General features: G+C 52.2%; 1 protein-coding gene across 1 annotated transcript; it reads left to right on the top strand.

The window, feature by feature from the left end:
* The first annotated feature begins 5857 nt into the window (after positions 1-5857).
* Positions 5858-6886, top strand: LOC141478513 (olfactory receptor 14A16-like). Its single transcript, XM_074167550.1, has one exon. The coding sequence runs from the start codon at positions 5927-5929 to the stop codon at positions 6884-6886; it is 960 nt and encodes a 319-aa protein (XP_074023651.1). The 5' UTR covers positions 5858-5926.
* The last annotated feature ends 9852 nt before the right edge of the window (positions 6887-16738 follow it).

The raw sequence follows: 16738 nt of genomic DNA, 5'->3' as shown, positions 1-16738 counted from the left end.
GAGGGAATGAGCAGACAAGGGTCCTGTCCCTGGGGGCTGGTGAAGCAGGAAGTTGGAGACACTTGGTACAATGGAAAATTTAAAAGTAGAGATCACTGTGGAAGCCCTTGATGTGCTCTTCCAAGCAGGAAGGCCACGTCCTTACCCACATCCCCTACAGATGGGGCTCCTTTCCCTCTTGGCATGTTCGGGGCTCTTCCTGGGGGCAATGTGATTGGGAGTGTGTGTTGCCAGGTGCAGGTCAGCAGTAGGGCACCTCCCAGGATTTATGGGGGGTGGCTGAGGAGGCAACGAGGCACTGGAGCTGGAAGGACCTTGTGTTCTCTCCTGGGTCTCAGTGGAAGAGACAGAAGCCATAGGCAAGAGAACAAGGGTCTCAGATCTGTTGGGGTGTCAACGCCCCACCAAGGCCCTTGGCCATCCCCACCACAGCTACACTGTCCTGTGCCTGTGCCTGGTTCCTTGTTTCCGACACCAAAATGTGGGTGTCTGAGGATTTGCCAATGCCAGTGAGTTCCGCACATCTCACCTGGTTTCCTCCAAAGCCTTGCTACTGCTCATTTATCCCCAAGATTTCCAAGCTCCAGAATCCTGGAGAATCCGTGCCAGAATCCTCTCTGTAGCTCCACATCCCAGCACTGAACAGCCAACCCCCAATATTTCATTTCTTCTTCCTGCCTTTAGCACACTCACTGCTCCCCCCACACTGCTCTCTCCCTGCACGCCCATGTGTCTCACAAACCCTTCCTCTGCCCCTGCAGTGCTGAGACCTCAGCCCAGGAGGTTTGTGCATCCTCCAGGCTCATGGATGTTTCCTGAAGTCCATCCAAGTGTGGGCAGTGGAGGAGGGGAAAGGAGCAAGTTGTCAGCCCATGGGGCATTCCTAAGAACAGCCACCCCCAGCAGTGGGCATTCCCCATCCGCCAGGCTGAGGCAGGCACACAAGAGATGAATGTCTGTATCACCCCTGGTTTGCAGAGGAAGGGTCTTCCTTCCTGCCATTGTCCCAGGAGAAGCCTCTTCCTCAGCCTCTGCCCACAAACATCCACTGCTTCCCACGGCTGGCTTCAGACATGGCTGTAAGGATTGGCTAAAGCCATCAGCCATCCCCTTGCTTCTCGCTGACATTGCTTGACCCTCTCTAACAGACTTACACGTGGCCAATCACCACTGCTCAGGGCCACTCGCCCTTTGGAAGAGCATTTTGGACTTTCCGAGTGCTTTTTATAATCTTCCTCGCTCCCTCCAGAGCACATGGTGGGCTTTCTTGGCCAAACAGGGCCTTTTTCACCATCTCTTAAGAAACAGTCATCTTTTTATGATCCTCTGTGCAGGAATAGTCATCCCAGAAAAGCACCAAATGTATCCAAATAGCAGTTGAGTGAAGTGCCAGTAAGAACCAGGTGAACTCCCCCCATGGCCGTGGCTCCCTGGCAAGGAGCCTCTTCTGAGAAGGTGATCCGGCCCCTGCCACTCTCTGGAGAGGGAAACCAGCAGCGTCTGTGCCACACGGGGACACAAGGGGTGACTTTTGCAAGACCACCCTTCATCTGAACCACTTTCAATATGTACTTCAGGATGGGATATCATACCTTATATGGCAAATACTAATTTAATTGCCATTGTCCAGATTTGCTATTGTGGAAGTAGACTGTTACTTTAACATTTCTTTTCATCATTATTATTATTTTTTGCCACTCTAAAGGAAATCACAGAATCACTGGAAGGATCACTGATGCTTTATCAACAGAAGACCCGCCAGCTTTGCATCTCAAGAAATAGGATGCCAGAGGTCAAGAGAAGGATGGGTTGGGAAAACTCATGGGATTTGGGAATCTGAAGCGTGTGCCCCTCTCCCCGACATCCTGCCCTCCTCCGTGACCTGTGTGAGAAACTCCATCCACTGGGTCCGAGCTCACAGTCGTGTCAAGAAAACGGTGTGTACCTGCAGCCAATGTTGTCCTTCCAGTTCAGGATTTGAGCTCCCACTTAAGACCAAGAAGCCCAAGGATCCCAGTTCCTAGAGGGCCAACTAATGAGGACATCCCACAGGCTGGGGGAGTTTTTCTTTACTGACAAAGATTTTGTTGCCTTTTTTTCCTCCCTCTTTGTAACTTGACTGTCAGAATTCATGCATTGAATCTACTTTGACCCTTTAAAACTGTCTCTGTGAAAAACTAAGCAGGCATAGTTTTGTTTTTGTTTTTTTTTTTCCCCCCAACCCGACTGTCCTTGGAGCATTGAAGAGTCTTTCCAGATTTGGAGTGGTTTTTCAGAATGTCTGCTCCAAGAGGGGAAATATCTCAGCCTGCAGATGGAAGGACAGGAGGAGGACAGCATCATTCAGGCTCAAAGGGAATTGGAGGGTGTCTTGACCAACCTCCCATTGAAAACAGGGTCAGACCTGAAGAGTCAGGGCTTTGTTCAAAGATGTCTGGATCCCTTTCCAGGACAGAGCTGTTGCACGCTCTCTGGGAAACAGCTTCCAGTGCTTGACTATCCTCATGCTGGAAAAAGTTCCTCCTTATCTGGCTTGACCGTCCCTTTTCTCAGCCCATTGCTTCTTGTCCTTGTATCTTCTACCATGGATTTGACTCAGGCTCAGTCTTCCTGGTAACTGTGCGATGCTGCTCCATGTTCCCCCCAAGAGCTCCTCTCCTCCAAGCTGAACAAGCCCAGCTCTCTAAGCCTCTTCTCACAGTACAAGCTCTGTCAACGTTGGTGTCCCTCCACTGACCTGGCTCCACTTTGCAAGGGCTCTCTGGCACGGTGTGGTGCCAAAACCTAGGGAAGTATTCTGGATAAGGTGTAACAAGTGCTGAGCAGACTGGCTGTGCTCCTGCAGCTCAGGGAGCTCTTGGCCACCTTTGCTGATGGCTCATGTTTTACCCAATAGAACCCAAGGGCCACCAGGGCCTTTCCCGCAGAGCTGCTGCCCACCTGGGCAGTCCCTGGTCTCTGTCATGGCATGGGTTTAGTCCACCTCCAGGTCAGGACCTATTGGCTCTCCTGAAGTTCCTATGGGTCCATCCCGCCAGCCTGTCTAGGTCCCTCCGGATGGCAACCTTGCCCTGCAGTGCAGTGTCTGCTCTCTTCCTTGTGAGGTCACCTGCAAATGTTATGAACAAGGACTCTCTCATACACTAACCCAAAGACAGCCCCCCAGCTTGTAGAAATCAGATCCTGCCCTGTCACCCTCCTGGTGTGCTGCCTCACGATAGGATAAGGAAAGGCGACTCTTAGGATTCTCATGGTTCTCATGCCCAAGTCTTCTCCTGACAGGAGAAATGACACTGCTGGAAATGAATCTCTCCCACAATCTCTCCCATCTCCTGAGAGAACATCAGGGCTGACTTCATCCTGTTTCACAGCAGGTTCCCCTGGAGCCCCAGGGACACCTCCAGGGTTCCCAGGGGGACAGAAAAGTGATGTCTTGGGCTGTTCCTTGGGCTGTTGCTCTGCTGCTGAGCTGGGCCGGGCTCCTGGGATGGAGGGAGCTCCTGGCCATGGGGCAGCGCAGCAGAGAGACAGCTCTGCCCAGGAGCAGCTCCTCTGCCAAGGGCTGAGGGCACTGCCTGCAGGCACTGAGAGACAACTTGTGAGGCCAGGAGAGCTGAAAAGCATTCAGGAATGGATGAAAACTGAGAGCTCACTGGGGGAGAAACCTTCACCGCCCTTCACAAAATAAGTCTCTGGCTGCAGGGCATTGACTCTGCAGTTGCTGGAGGGATCCAGAAGCTGCACAACCCACAGCCCGTGGGATCTGTAAGTACAACTCTCACAGTTTCTCTAGTGTAGAGGAGAAGGAGAACTTGTGGAGCAGGGCTTCCCTGCTGCAGGGGCAGAGGGACAGGGCGTGATGTTTCTCTCTGGTGCAGTATAATGCAGAGAGGCTTCCTGGAGCAGTCTCCTACAGCTGGCATAGCCCGTGTCTCATGTGATCTGTCAGGAAGGCTCTCAGGGATCTGTTGGTGCCGAGAAGGATTTTCTTGAGAGCAGCGGATGCCCACCACATCATCAAAGTGCCAGGACGTGTCGGCTGCCTTCTCCCAGGGATGGCTGCAGGGCTGTGAAGGTGGGCGTGCAGCCAGGGGTGCCCAGGGCTGTCCTTCCGAGCAGGGTCCCTGTGTCCCAGGGAACTGTGTGCTGGGGCAGGGACTCTGTCTCCTGCCAGGGTCAGCTCTCAGCCTGCCCGGGGAGCTCCCCATGGCAGTGTGGGGAGAAGCTGTGGAGGGAAGGGGTGACCCCAGTCTGGGCATGGCAGGGTCCTTCTGCAGTCGAGAGGATGCTGCGTGGGTCAGGTTTGCTCACAGCTCCACATCACCCCCAGGACATTTGCAGAGGGTCCTTTTGAAGAAGGACACAGAGGCAGCATTTAGCCAAAAGAAATGGAATCTGTGCTTTGAATTTTCCCCTCTTGGTTGGTTAGATGGGCAGTGGGAGATCTGAATTTACATCTCCATTCCCATGAAGGCAATGAGACCCCAGTTTTTGTTAGCACTTGTCCGAGCTGCTCCTTTAGCCCGCGCACACCCAGAGATGCCCCTGGGCCATTCCCTGCTGCAGAAGGTGTCTGCAGGGCAGAGCTGAGCCCTCAGCAGCTGGGATGGAGTCTCTGAGCACTGAAAGGGGGGAGACCTGGGGGCAGAGAAACAGCCCCCAGCAGCGACAGTGCAGGCAGCAGAGGCATGGGCAGGGAGTGAGAGGGAGCTGCTACAGGAAGGGTGATGGGAGGGGGGATTCCAGCACCTCCCTGCCATCCCCTGCAGCGCAGATGCCTTCCCTGCAGCAACTTCCCTCTCCCACACAGTAGAGTCCCCAACCCCTTCATATCTTGGGGACTTAGTCCTGAGTCTCCCTCCCAGCAGCCCAAGCACCAAAGAGGAGAAATGCTCGCGTGTCTGACTGTGTCTCCCTGTCCCGACTCTCTTGGCAGGAGAACTTTGGCGTGTTCCCCTCTTGTCCCTGCTGCCCTTGTTCCTCCCCTTCTTTTGGCTGTGGTGGGGGGGTGAGGATTCAGGTGAAGCTCAGACACTGGTGTGTCCATGGATGAAAAGCATCCCAATGACCTTAATCTTTCAGGCTCTCGTGACTGCAATGTGTTGGGTGAGTGTAAGCCGACGCTCACATCAGGATATTCCATCTATAGGACAGTTGACTTGAGTCAACTCAAGTCAACATCCCCTTGCAGTGCCCTGTTGGGTGCCACGCTGCCCTCCAGAAGGGCACAGCTCTCCCTTTACATCTCTGTGGTTTTTAGGAGCCCCACGGAATAGACATGACAGTGGCAAGGCCATGTCAGTCCTGCTGGAGGGCTGAATGTAGGCAGCTGCAATGAGCCCTGTGTGTCGCTGGCTGGGAGGGGAGAGCTGAGATCCTCCTCGGGTCCTGCGAGATGGGGTGGGGGGTTGGGAACAATACTGATGGATAGACGGGCTGTCCCCACTCTGTACTGAGGGACAGCCCTTTGGCTCTTAGGACCCACAAGGTTTTACATAGTGTGCAGCAGAAATGCCAAGGGTTTCTGTCTTAAAGACACTCCTCAGGTGTGGTGGGGAAATTAGAACAGAACAAACAGAGAAATAAAGTGCCCTCAGCTCTGTTCTGCAGTCGGGTGAATTGGGAATGACAAGGCTGAAAAGCCCTTTGATGCCATGAATGGATTTAATCTGAGATCGCCCCAGTTCCTATTTAACTATTGCTGTAGGACAGGACTGGATCCTGCAGAGCTAACACCTCCCTGATGGATCATCAGCCAGCTCCAACCAGTGTGTGCAAAAAGGATGCGACAAATACATTCCCAAAAGGGGAGAGGCAGTTGGCTGGGTCTCAAAGAGTGATTGAAGAGGCTTTTTTGAGAGAAGTCTGCCCTAACTTCTCACTGTCTTTCCTTCCATGGACAGGTCTCTAAGCCTAGGGGAAGATAATGTCCAACAGCAGCTCCATCACCCAGTTCCTCCTCCTGGCATTCGCAGAGACACGGGAGCTGCAGCTCTTGCACTTCGGGCTCTTCCTGGGCATCTACCTGGCTGCCCTCCTGGGAAACGCACTCATCATCACCGCCATCGCCTGTGACCACCGCCTCCACACCCCCATGTACTTCTTCCTCCTCAACCTCTCCGTTCTTGACCTGGGCTCCATCTCCACCACTGTCCCCAAAGCCATGGCCAATTCCCTGTTTGACACCAGGGCCATCTCCTACTGGGGATGTGCTGCACAGCTCTTCTTCTTTCTCTTCTTTATCACAGCAGAGTACTGTCTTCTCACCGTCATGTCCTACGATCGCTACGTTGCCATCTGCCAACCCCTGCACTACGGGACCCTCCTGGGCAGCAGAGCTTGTGTCCACATGGCAGCAGCTGCCTGGGGCAGTGGGTTTCTCAATGCTCTCCTGCACACGGCCAATACATTTTCCCTACCCCTCTGCCAGGGCAATGTCCTGGACCAGTTCTTCTGTGAAATCCCCCAGATCCTCAAACTTGCCTGCTCACAGTCCTACCTCAGGGAAGTTGTTCTTATTGTGGTCAGTGTCTGTTTATCATTTGGTTGTTTTGTTTTCATTGTGGTGTCCTATGTGCAGATCTTCAGGGCCGTGCTGAGGATCCCCTCTGAGCAGGGACGGCACAAAGCCTTTTCCACATGCCTCCCTCACCTGGCCGTGGTCTCCCTCTTTGTCAGCACTGCAGTGTTTGCCCACCTGAAGCCCCCCTCCATCTCCTCCCAAGTTCTAGAGCTGGTGGTGTCATTTCTGTACTCGGTGGTGCCTCCAGCAGTGAACCCCCTCATCTACAGCATGAGGAACCAGGAGCTGAAGGAGGTCATTAGGAATCTGATTTCATGGATATTTTTCAAGAGGGAGACATTTACCACCTCTTTCCACAAATGACTCCCACACTATCTGATTCCATCTGGGTTTTTGTGTGTTTTGTTTGTTGGTTGGTGTTGAATTTTTAAACATTATCTTTATTGTCATTCATGGTTTTTATGTTTCTACACAAAGGTTTCATTTGTGTCACTGCACCTGAGACCATGTACCTGCTTGATGTCACCTGGTTCCCTTATAAAATTTAATTTAATAGTGGCTCCGAGCTGGCATCTTTCATAGCATCTCTGTAATAAAATGGGATCCCTTTCAGTGCAGTGCTTTCATACCAGGCTCCTTCTCCAAACAGGCCTGAGAACTGCACCCCTGAATTTCCTCTTCCTCCATCAGTTCAGGAATGAAAAGCTTAGTGTCTCTGACATTTTAGAGATGTAGAACTGGATTTTGGAGTCACCAGTCGGTGTTTGCTGACAGGTAAGATGGTGAGTGGAACTGAGGGATGTGCCCAGGCTTTTCACACAGGTTGTATTAAGGACATCCATCCTCTGGGAGGGGACTCTGGAGCGGTCTGGAGAGCATCCTGGTTCTCCTGGGTCAGCATGTTCCTGGTGTTGTGTTGAGATGGAAACAGTTGGCAGAGATGGGTTTTGGGGCCATGAGTAGTGGAAAAGGGCCTACCTCCTCCAGACACTCTCCACTTCCTCCCCACCTCTCTACAGCAGGAATTCCCACAGAGGGACACACACACGTGTCCAGGTGTGGCCACAACACAGCTCACTGGAGGGGTATGAAAATTTAAGATGCTGGGGGATGACCATGCTCCTCCTAATAAATCCCCCTTTGCAGCTGGCCTTGCTCATGGTGAGCATGAACCACTGGCTCATATGGTGTCCCTCATAATGCCTAGGTCTTCTTCTCAGGGTCACTGCTCATCCTTTCAGGTCCTTTCAGGTCCTGATATACGAGGTTTATCTTCCCTCTGATGCAGGACTGGTGACTCCTCCTTGTAAAACTTCGGAGTTTGCTGCTGGCTGAATCCCAGAGTTTCCCAAAGTCCCTCTGGACTGAAGCTCCATTTGGTCCGTTCTTAATGTTTGCGTGCAGACAGCTCACAGTGGTTGTGGTGATCCATCAGCACAAGATAACAGCAAGAGCAGTTGCAGGGCACTACAGGAAATAAAGGACATTACTAGTTTTGTACTGACCAACATAGAAATCAGCACAACAACTGTGTCAGAAATATCTTTATGCCCTGTAGAGAGAGCACAAAGCAAGTAAAGGAGAACAACCAAAACAACATGGTGCCCAGCGACTATTTAACTAATACAATAAATGTATATAACAAATTCATTTTAGCACGCTCTGGTCAGATCTGTCGTTATCTCAACCCTTCGTGTGCAACATCGATTGCCGAAAAGGACTGTCGTGGTTTAGCCTCAGCCACTCTCTCGGGCCGCCCAGCACCCCCCTGGCCATGAGGGGAGAATCGGAAGAAAAAGGCAAAACTTGTACGATGAGACAAAGGCAGCTTGTAATAAGTAACTAAGGGTAATTTGCTGATCAAACAGGTTAAGCAAGAGGAACGAACCCATTGTAGCAGTCTTGAGAACTTCCTATTTAACCAGAAGATACACATCCACAATGTTATCTGGCAACACCAAACATGGGAACACCCTGTTTGACAAGAAAGGCTTAACCACAATGTCATCAGAATGTGTTACCTTGAGCGAATGTTAAACCGTTAATGTCGTGCTAACGTGTGCCATTGTACCAATCAACCCTGAAAAGAATAGATTGTATAAGCTGATTCTGTGACGATATCTTATCGAAATTGCCCCAAGCAAGAAGCCCCTCGGAAGAAGCCGAAGAGGGGCGTACCGAAGATGTTGCAATCGACCTCTGTGAAGATAAAAGGAGTCCTTTAGCTTGCCTGAATTTGCGAGTCTTTGGTGGAGCTGCGACTCCCCGGCCGCCCAGCGCTGCTTTTGCTTTCCTACCTTAATAAATATTTACTAAATCTATTTCGGACTCGATTTGTCTTAAAATTCAACTATAACAACACAGTTACCAGGAAGACTGAGCCTGAGTCAAATCCATGGTAGAAGATACAAGGACAAGAGGCAATGGGCTGAGAAAAGGGACGGTCAAGCCAAACAAGGAGGAACTTTTTCCAGCATGAGGATAGTCAAGCACTGGAAGCTGTTTCCCAGAGAGCGTGCAACAGCTCTGTCCTGGAAAGGGATCCAGACATCTTTGAACAAAGCCCTGACCCTTCAGGTCTGACCCTGTTTTCAATGGGAGGTTGGTCAAGACACCCTCCAATTCCCTTTGAGCCTGAATGATGCTGTCCTCCTCCCGTCCTTCCATCTGCAGGCTGAGATATTTCCCCTCTTGGAGCAGACATTCTGAAAAACCACTCCAAATCTGGAAAGACTCTTCAATGCTCCAAGGACAGTTGGGTTGGGAAAAAAAACCAAACCAAAACAAAAAACTATGCCTGCTTAGTTTTTCACAGAGACAGTTTTAAAGAGTCAAAGTAGATTCAATGCATGAATTCTGACAGTCAAGTTACAAAGAGAGAGAAAAAAAGTTAACAAAATCTTTGTCATTAAAAAAAACTCCCCCAGCCTGTGGGATGTCCTCATTAGTTGGCCCTCTAGGAACTGGGATCCTTGGGCTTCTTGGTCTTAAGTGGGAGCTCAAATCCTGAACTGGAAGGACAACATTGGCTGCAGGTACACACCATTTTCTTGACACGACTGTGAGCACGGACCCAGTTGATGAAGTTTCTCACACAGGTCACGGAGGAGGGCAGGATGTCGGGGAGAGGGGCACACGCTTCAGTTTCCCAAATCCCATGAGTTTTCCCAAACCATCCTTCTCTGTCATTGTTGAGACGGACAAATGACACGGACAGCACTCTTCTGAAGTTCAAGCAGTAACAGACTAACTTTTATTGCCACACGTACTTTCTCATATACTCTTTCTTAACACGTGTTCTTTTACTACTGATTACATATTGTCATAACAATATGTCATTGGTTAACTTTTGCAAACATCAAAGCTACTCCTTATCTTGTCAGTCTCCAGCTGGTTCCTTGAAGTTGTTTACTTCTCAGGATGTTTTCTACTCCCTTCTTTCTCAAGGATATACTTCAATATCTGCAAGGTCAATTCCTGACTCCATACCCTCAATCAAGGGGTCCACACCCCCCGTAGTCTCCCACACTTCTCTTGACCTCTGGCATCCTATTTCTTGAGATGCAAAGCTGGCGGGTCTTCTGTTGATAAAGCATCAGTGATCCTTCCAGTGATTCTGTGATTTCCTTTAGAGTGGCAAAAAATAATAATAATGATGAAAAGAAATGTTAAAGTAACAGTCTACTTCCACAATAGCAAATCTGGACAATGGCAATTAAATTAGTATTTGCCATATAAGGTATGATATCCCATCCTGAAGTACATATCGAAAGTGGTTCAGATGAAGGGTGGTCTTGCAAAAGTCACCCCTTGTGTCCCCGTGTGGCACAGACGCTGCTGGTTTCCCTCTCCAGAGAGTGGCAGAGGCCGGATCACCTTCTCAGAAGAGGCTCCTTGCCAGGGAGCCACGGCCATGGGGGGACCTCACCTGGTTCTTACTGGCACTTCACTCAACTGCTATTTGGATACATTTGGTGCTTTTCTGGGATGACTATTCCTGCACAGAGGATCCTAAAAAGACGACTGTTTCTTAAGAGATGGTGAAAAAGGCCCTGTTTGGCCAAGAAGGCCCACCATGTGCTCTGGAGGGAGCGAGGAAGATTATAAAAAGCACTAGGAAAGTCCAAAATGCTCTTCCAAAGGGCGAGTGGCCCTGAGCAGTGGTGATTGGCCACGTGTAAGTCTGTTAGAGAGGGTCAAGCAATGTCAGCGAGAAGCAAGGGGACGGCTGATGGCTTTAGCCAATCCTTACAGCCATGTCTGAAGCCAGCCGTGGGAAGCAGTGGATGTTTGTGGGTAGAGGCTGAGGAAGAGGCTTGTCCTGAGACAATGGCAGGAAGGAAGACCCTTCCTCTGCAAACCAGGGGTGATACAGACATTCATCTCTTGTGTGCCTGCCTCAGCCTGGCGGATGGGGAATGCCCACTGCTGGGGGTGGCTGTTCTTAGGAATGCCCCATGGGCTGACAACTTGCTCCTTTCCCCTCCTTCACTGCCCACACTTGGATGGACTTCAGGAAACATCCATGAGCCTGGAGGATGCACAAACCTCCTGGGCTGAGGTCTCAGCACTGCAGGGGCAGAGGAAGGGTTTGTGAGACACATGGGCGTGCAGGGAGAGAGCAGTGTGGGGGGAGCAGTGAGTGTGCTAAAGGCAGGAAGAAGAAATGAAATATTGGGGGTTGGCTGTTCAGTGCTGGGATGTGGAGCTACAGAGAGGATTCTGGCACGGATTCTCCAGGATTCTGGAGCTTGGAAATCTTGGGGATAAATGAGCAGTAGCAAGGCTTTGGAGGAAACCAGGTGAGATGTGCGGAACTCACTGGCATTGGCAAATCCTCAGACACCCACATTTTGGTGTCGGAAACAAGGAACCAGGCACAGGCACAGGACAGTGTAGCTGTGGTGGGGATGGCCAAGGGCCTTGGTGGGGCGTTGACACCCCAACAGATCTGAGACCCTTGTTCTCTTGCCTATGGCTTCTGTCTCTTCCACTGAGACCCAGGAGAGAACACAAGGTCCTTCCAGCTCCAGTGCCTCGTTGCCTCCTCAGCCACCCCCCATAAATCCTGGGAGGTGCCCTACTGCTGACCTGCACCTGGCAACACACACTCCCAATCACATTGCCCCCAGGAAGAGCCCCGAACATGCCAAGAGGGAAAGGAGCCCCATCTGTAGGGGATGTGGGTAAGGACGTGGCCTTCCTGCTTGGAAGAGCACATCAAGGGCTTCCACAGTGATCTCTACTTTTAAATTTTCCGTTGTACCAAGTGTCTCCAACTTCCTGCTTCACCAGCCCCCAGGGACAGGACCCTTGTCTGCTCATTCCCTCCATGGTTTCTTCAGTGATGGACTTCAGCAGGGCCTGCAAACACTCTCAGAAACCTGGAGGTTTGCTGCTGGCTCTTAGTCCTCTAGAGACTTGGTCAGCCTTTAGAGATCTGCAGTTCAGGAACTCGGCACCAGAGGGTTCATTAACATGCAAAACGCCCTGAGGAGCCAAGCCAGGCCATAATTTTCCCTTCTTCTTCAATTCTTCTGTGGTTAATTAGAGAGCTTTCGGGAGTGGAGTCAAAGCGAAAAGATGTCAAGGCGAAGAGGCCAAGTGCATGAAATGCTTGATTTCAACTTGCCAATTCTGCATTAACGCCAAGGAATTTGGGTTACAGGAATGTCTCCAAGTAGAGTCTGCACCATGTGGATGGGCTGGCAGAGCCACCCCCAGCAGGGGGATCCCCATCGCCCACGCTGAGGCAGTCAGGATGCAAATATCTGCAGTGCCCACTTGTCACAGGCCTCCAGGCAGAGGGTGACTCATTCCCATGACCCTCAAAGCCTGGATCAGCTCGTTGTGCTTTTGCTGTCCTTCCCTTCATCTGTCAAGCCCATGGGAGCTTTGGCTTTGACATCATCCCTACGTCCTGGGACAAGGTTTCTCAATTCCTCCTCTGCAGCTTCCCTGCTTCCACCTCCTCTGTGCTGCCTCTTTGTCCTGGAGATCAGTCAGTTCCAACAAGCAGCCTCCTGAGACGGTGGCTTCTTTTCAAGGGGAGTTGGAGAGATCATTTTTGTGCCTGGAGGAGGCTGTCCTGTAAGGCCTATCAGATTTTCCATGATCCTTCAGCCTTCAGAGCTGCTTCCCATGGCACCACTCGCATCAGTCTCCCAAGTACATCAAAGTCTTCTTCTCTGGAGTCCACCCGTTTTTGCTCTGCTGCTGGCCTTCCTCACTCCTCTTTGGCACCTGGGACCCCACTATTTCCTGATAACAGCAGCCAAGGCTGACACTGATTTTCACCTCCCTGACCACTCTTTTTTTTTTTTATTTGTTTTTTTGCCAGGACCAGGTCCAGGTGAGCATCACCCTTGTTTGCCCACCTGGCAGCTGTGTTAAGAAGTTGTCCCAAGGTCCTCCAGGCTGCTGGCACCCTGTGTCTTTGCCTGGCCAGTGAATGCCAGGGCAACTACTGTTCCCCATAGGAACCTGCTCATTGACTTGGAGACATCTTCAGGTTGCTGTTAGAAGACTTATTCTGCCTACTGTGCCCGATCAAGTGGAGTATAATGGCCAAGACATTTTCACCCTTACTGGCTTCTCCTCTCATCCTCACTCACACAAGCTCACTCAACCCTTGAGTAGCTGCCCTGAATTCTGTTAGGCAATGAGGGGCTGAACTTGGGACAAATGCCATTGTAGTCACTGGAGATTGAGTAAATTCGGCTGATGGAAAAGAGAGAGACCTTGCTCTCCCTACAGGACATGACTGCAGTCCATTCATATGAACACCTCTGTGAACTGCCATGAACATCAGGAGTAGGAAAGGTTCCTTTTATTTGGACATCAGCTGTCATTTCACTTGGCTAAAGGATTTCCCACCAGGCTCATGTACGATCCCCGAGATGTTTCCCCGTCTCTATCACCGTCCCCATTAGAGCTTGCAGTTTCCTGCGTGTACCTTGCACCACCTCTGGCAACTGGAATGTTCCCAGGCATTTGCATCTGAACATTTCACTCCCGCCCTCCATCTCCATTACTTAGCGTGGGAGTGGAGAAAAGAGGCTCCCATGCAGGTGCCTATTTTGTGCACAGCTCAACACCTGAGGAAAGAGGAATCCCATCTCCTGTGGGCTTCTAGCAGGCATGGGCGGGAGCTGAGTCTCCGTCAAATGCTAGGAATAGAAACGCAGGATGAGATGCCTCGATTCCCTCAGCTGAATCCCTTCCCTCAGCAGGGGTAAAGGAGATGCCTGTCTGTCCCCGTCTGGCTGTCCTGTCTAATGATGGGCCAAGGAAAGTTGATATTTAGAGGTAACTCTCCCTCTCAGCAGGGAAATGACACTTCTGGAAAGGAGTGTCTCGATCCAGCTGAGAGAGAGAACATCAGGGATTGCATCAGCAGGTTCCCCGGCAGCCCCAGGGACACCTCAAGGGATTTTAGAGGGGGGCAGAAAAGGTACTGCCTTGGGCTGTTGCTCTGCTGCTGAGCTGGGCCGGGCTCCTGGGATGGAGGGAGCTCCTGGCCGTGGGGCAGCGCGGCAGAGAGACAGCTCTGCCCAGGAGCAGCTCCTCTGCCAAGCGCAGCAGGGCTGAGGGCACTGCCTGCAGGCACCGAGGGGAGAGGAGGGAAGCAAGACAGAGGCTAAAGGCAGCCTGGGGTGGGAGGACAGATGAGAGCTCGCCTGGAGAGAAATCTTCACAGCCCTTGACAGGGTAAGTCTCTGGCTGCAGGGCAATGCAGCTGCAGTTCCTGGAAAGACCTCCTAAAGCTGGCACATCCCACAGCCCATGGGATCTGTCAGGAGGACTCTCAGTTTCCCCCGCGTAGAAAAAGGACGTGCTTTGGAGCACGGCTTCCCTGCTGCACCCTCAGCCGGCCAGGGCATGTCGGCTGCCTTCCCCTGGGGGAGGCTGCAGAGTGTGAAGCCGGGTGTGCAGCCAGGAGTACTCAGGGCTGTCCTTCAGAGCAGGGTCTCTGCACCGCAGGGGGCTGTGTGCCAGCGCAGGGACTTTGTCTCTTGCCAGGGTCAACACTCAGTCTGCCCAGGTTGTTCCCACAGCGGTGTGGGGAGAAGCTCTGGGGAGAAGCAGGAGAGGGTCCTTCTGCTGTCAAGACGGTGTTGAGTTGGTCAGGGCTGCTCACAGCTCCAGATCACCCCTACGCGCTTCCAAGGGAACTATTTCCTCAGGTTGCGTTTCCAGTTTCTTATCCGGGGGGTGCGGGGAGAGAGGTGGAAAAAGGGATGAATGTGTAAGGATCTCTCGAGTTTTCAGAAGTCACTGTGATTCCTGAGCTGCAACTTTGAGGCATCAGTTGGTCTAAAAGAAGCCTCCTAAGGGGCCTTCAGCCGCTCCTCTGCCCATGGAGAGCACCAGCATCACCTCTGCTGGACCATCAGGGTTGCTCTGACCTGCCCTTTTGCACCTGCGAACAGGAACATGAACCCAGCCCCTGCCCTGCAAACAGGCAGGTGTCTGTAGGGCCAAGGTGAGTGCACAGAGGTTGGGATGGGCTCTGTGAGTGCTGACAGGGAAAAGACACGGCACAGGGAGACACTTCCCAGGAGGAAAATCTCCTGGCAGCAGGGATATGACATGGGAAGGAGAGGAAACTTAAGCCAGAAATGTTGTGGGAGGGAGAATTCCGCAAACGCCGTACGATCCCCTCCAATGCAGACCCCTTCCCCTGAGCAAGCCCCCCCGTGCCTCCTCTCCCACCAAAGCCTCTGCCCTCAGGGCTGTGGGGTCCAAGGCATGAACCACCTCCTCTGCAGCCGGAGCTCCAGCAGAGCCGTGGTGCAGCTCTCCAGCCACGTGCCCCGTTCTCCCTGCGGAGCAGCGGGGCTGAGAGCGACTGCCCGGCAGCGTCGGTGTCTGGGAGGTGACAGGCACGGCTGGGCACGGGTGATGCTGTCCCGAGCGCCCGGCTGCCTCTGCCCTGGCCTCCTTCAGCCAGACCCTCGCTGCAGTTTCCCTTGTTTCTCCACTTGTCTGTGTTATTGCTGCTCTTTTCTTGTTCTCACTCTCAGGCTCTCTGGGGATGGGAGTTTCAGCTGCAGAGTCACACATTATCTTGTGCGTCCTCCCATGCAGGTGTGTCCATGGGAACAAGGGTCCCAGCTTTCCTCTCGCCTGTGCGGCTGTGGACAATGCAGCCTGTGGGGCTGGGGAATCAGCTGGTTTTCCCTTGGTGAGATAACATCGTGAAAAAACTGATGTATCTCCTTGAGGTGTCCTTCCAAGCTGTGAGCTGCCCTCCGGGATGCAAATCTGTCCCATAGCATCTTTGTGTTACCTGAAAGCCCCATGGAGAAGCGCAGAGACGCTATGACCAAGGAAATGCTGTTGGGTTGGTGAAATGAGCCCTGTGTGTCCTGGGCTGGAAGTGGTTGCTGAGACGTTGAGAAAGGGCGAGACATTTAGTTGTCTGCAGTGGATCCCTCTGCTCTCAGCAGGTTCTGCTGACGTTTCAGGGAAACATTGAGGGCGTGTGATCGCCCTCCATCTCAGAAAGGCGCAAGCCCAGTGTGTCAGGGGCTGAGGGACAGCCCAGCTCCCCTCGCTCTGTACTAAGCCACAGGCAATCCTCTTGCCTTGCAGGATTCTCTCTGCTCTCCCTGAGTGCAGCAGGAATACTGAGGGTTTCTGACATCCCACAATGGGACGGAGGGAATTTTTTTTTCAAAAAAGCTCTCAGTTGGCCTCTGCCTCCCTCACTCCTTCGAAGAGGCAGTGCAGGTACTGGCACACCCTTGTGCATTGGGCATGGTTTTATCTGACAAAGTCAACCACCAGGACTGGCCCCTGCTTCCAGCGTTCCCGTGAACTCTCTGCTGCAGAGCAGGGCTGACTCCTCGGCACCAGTGGGCAGAGGCCCAGCTCCTCATGGCACGTTCAACCAGCACGGTAGCAGAGCTTCAGCCATGGAGCTGAGGGAAGGTCTCCTAGAAAAGGAATACAGGGGGTAAGGCGTGTAGCAGGGAAGGGTCTGTAGGAAAAGGCTTTGGTTTTGCTGCTAAAAGTCTCCATTAACTTGTCAATAACTTTTCCTCCTTGCAGGGGTCTCCATGCCCAGAGGCAGCAAATGTCCAACAGCAGCTCCATCACACAGCTCCATGGGGTTCCATGAGAACTGGAGTACGTTTTGCTCTGAGACGTCCACCGTAACTTGTCACTGCCTTTTTTCCTTGGACAGGTTCCAATGTGCAGAGGAAGCAA

This window comes from Numenius arquata, unplaced genomic scaffold, assembly GCF_964106895.1.
Source record: "Numenius arquata unplaced genomic scaffold, bNumArq3.hap1.1 HAP1_SCAFFOLD_154, whole genome shotgun sequence".
NCBI classification, from domain to species: domain Eukaryota; kingdom Metazoa; phylum Chordata; class Aves; order Charadriiformes; family Scolopacidae; genus Numenius; species Numenius arquata.
This window is presented reverse-complemented; position numbering and strand designations above follow the sequence as displayed.

What these genes read in the sequence shown, in the direction of transcription:
- LOC141478513 (XM_074167550.1), top strand. Translation starts at nt 5,927, where the DNA reads ATGTCCAACAGCAGCTCCATCACCCAGTTCCTCCTCCTGGCATTCGCA.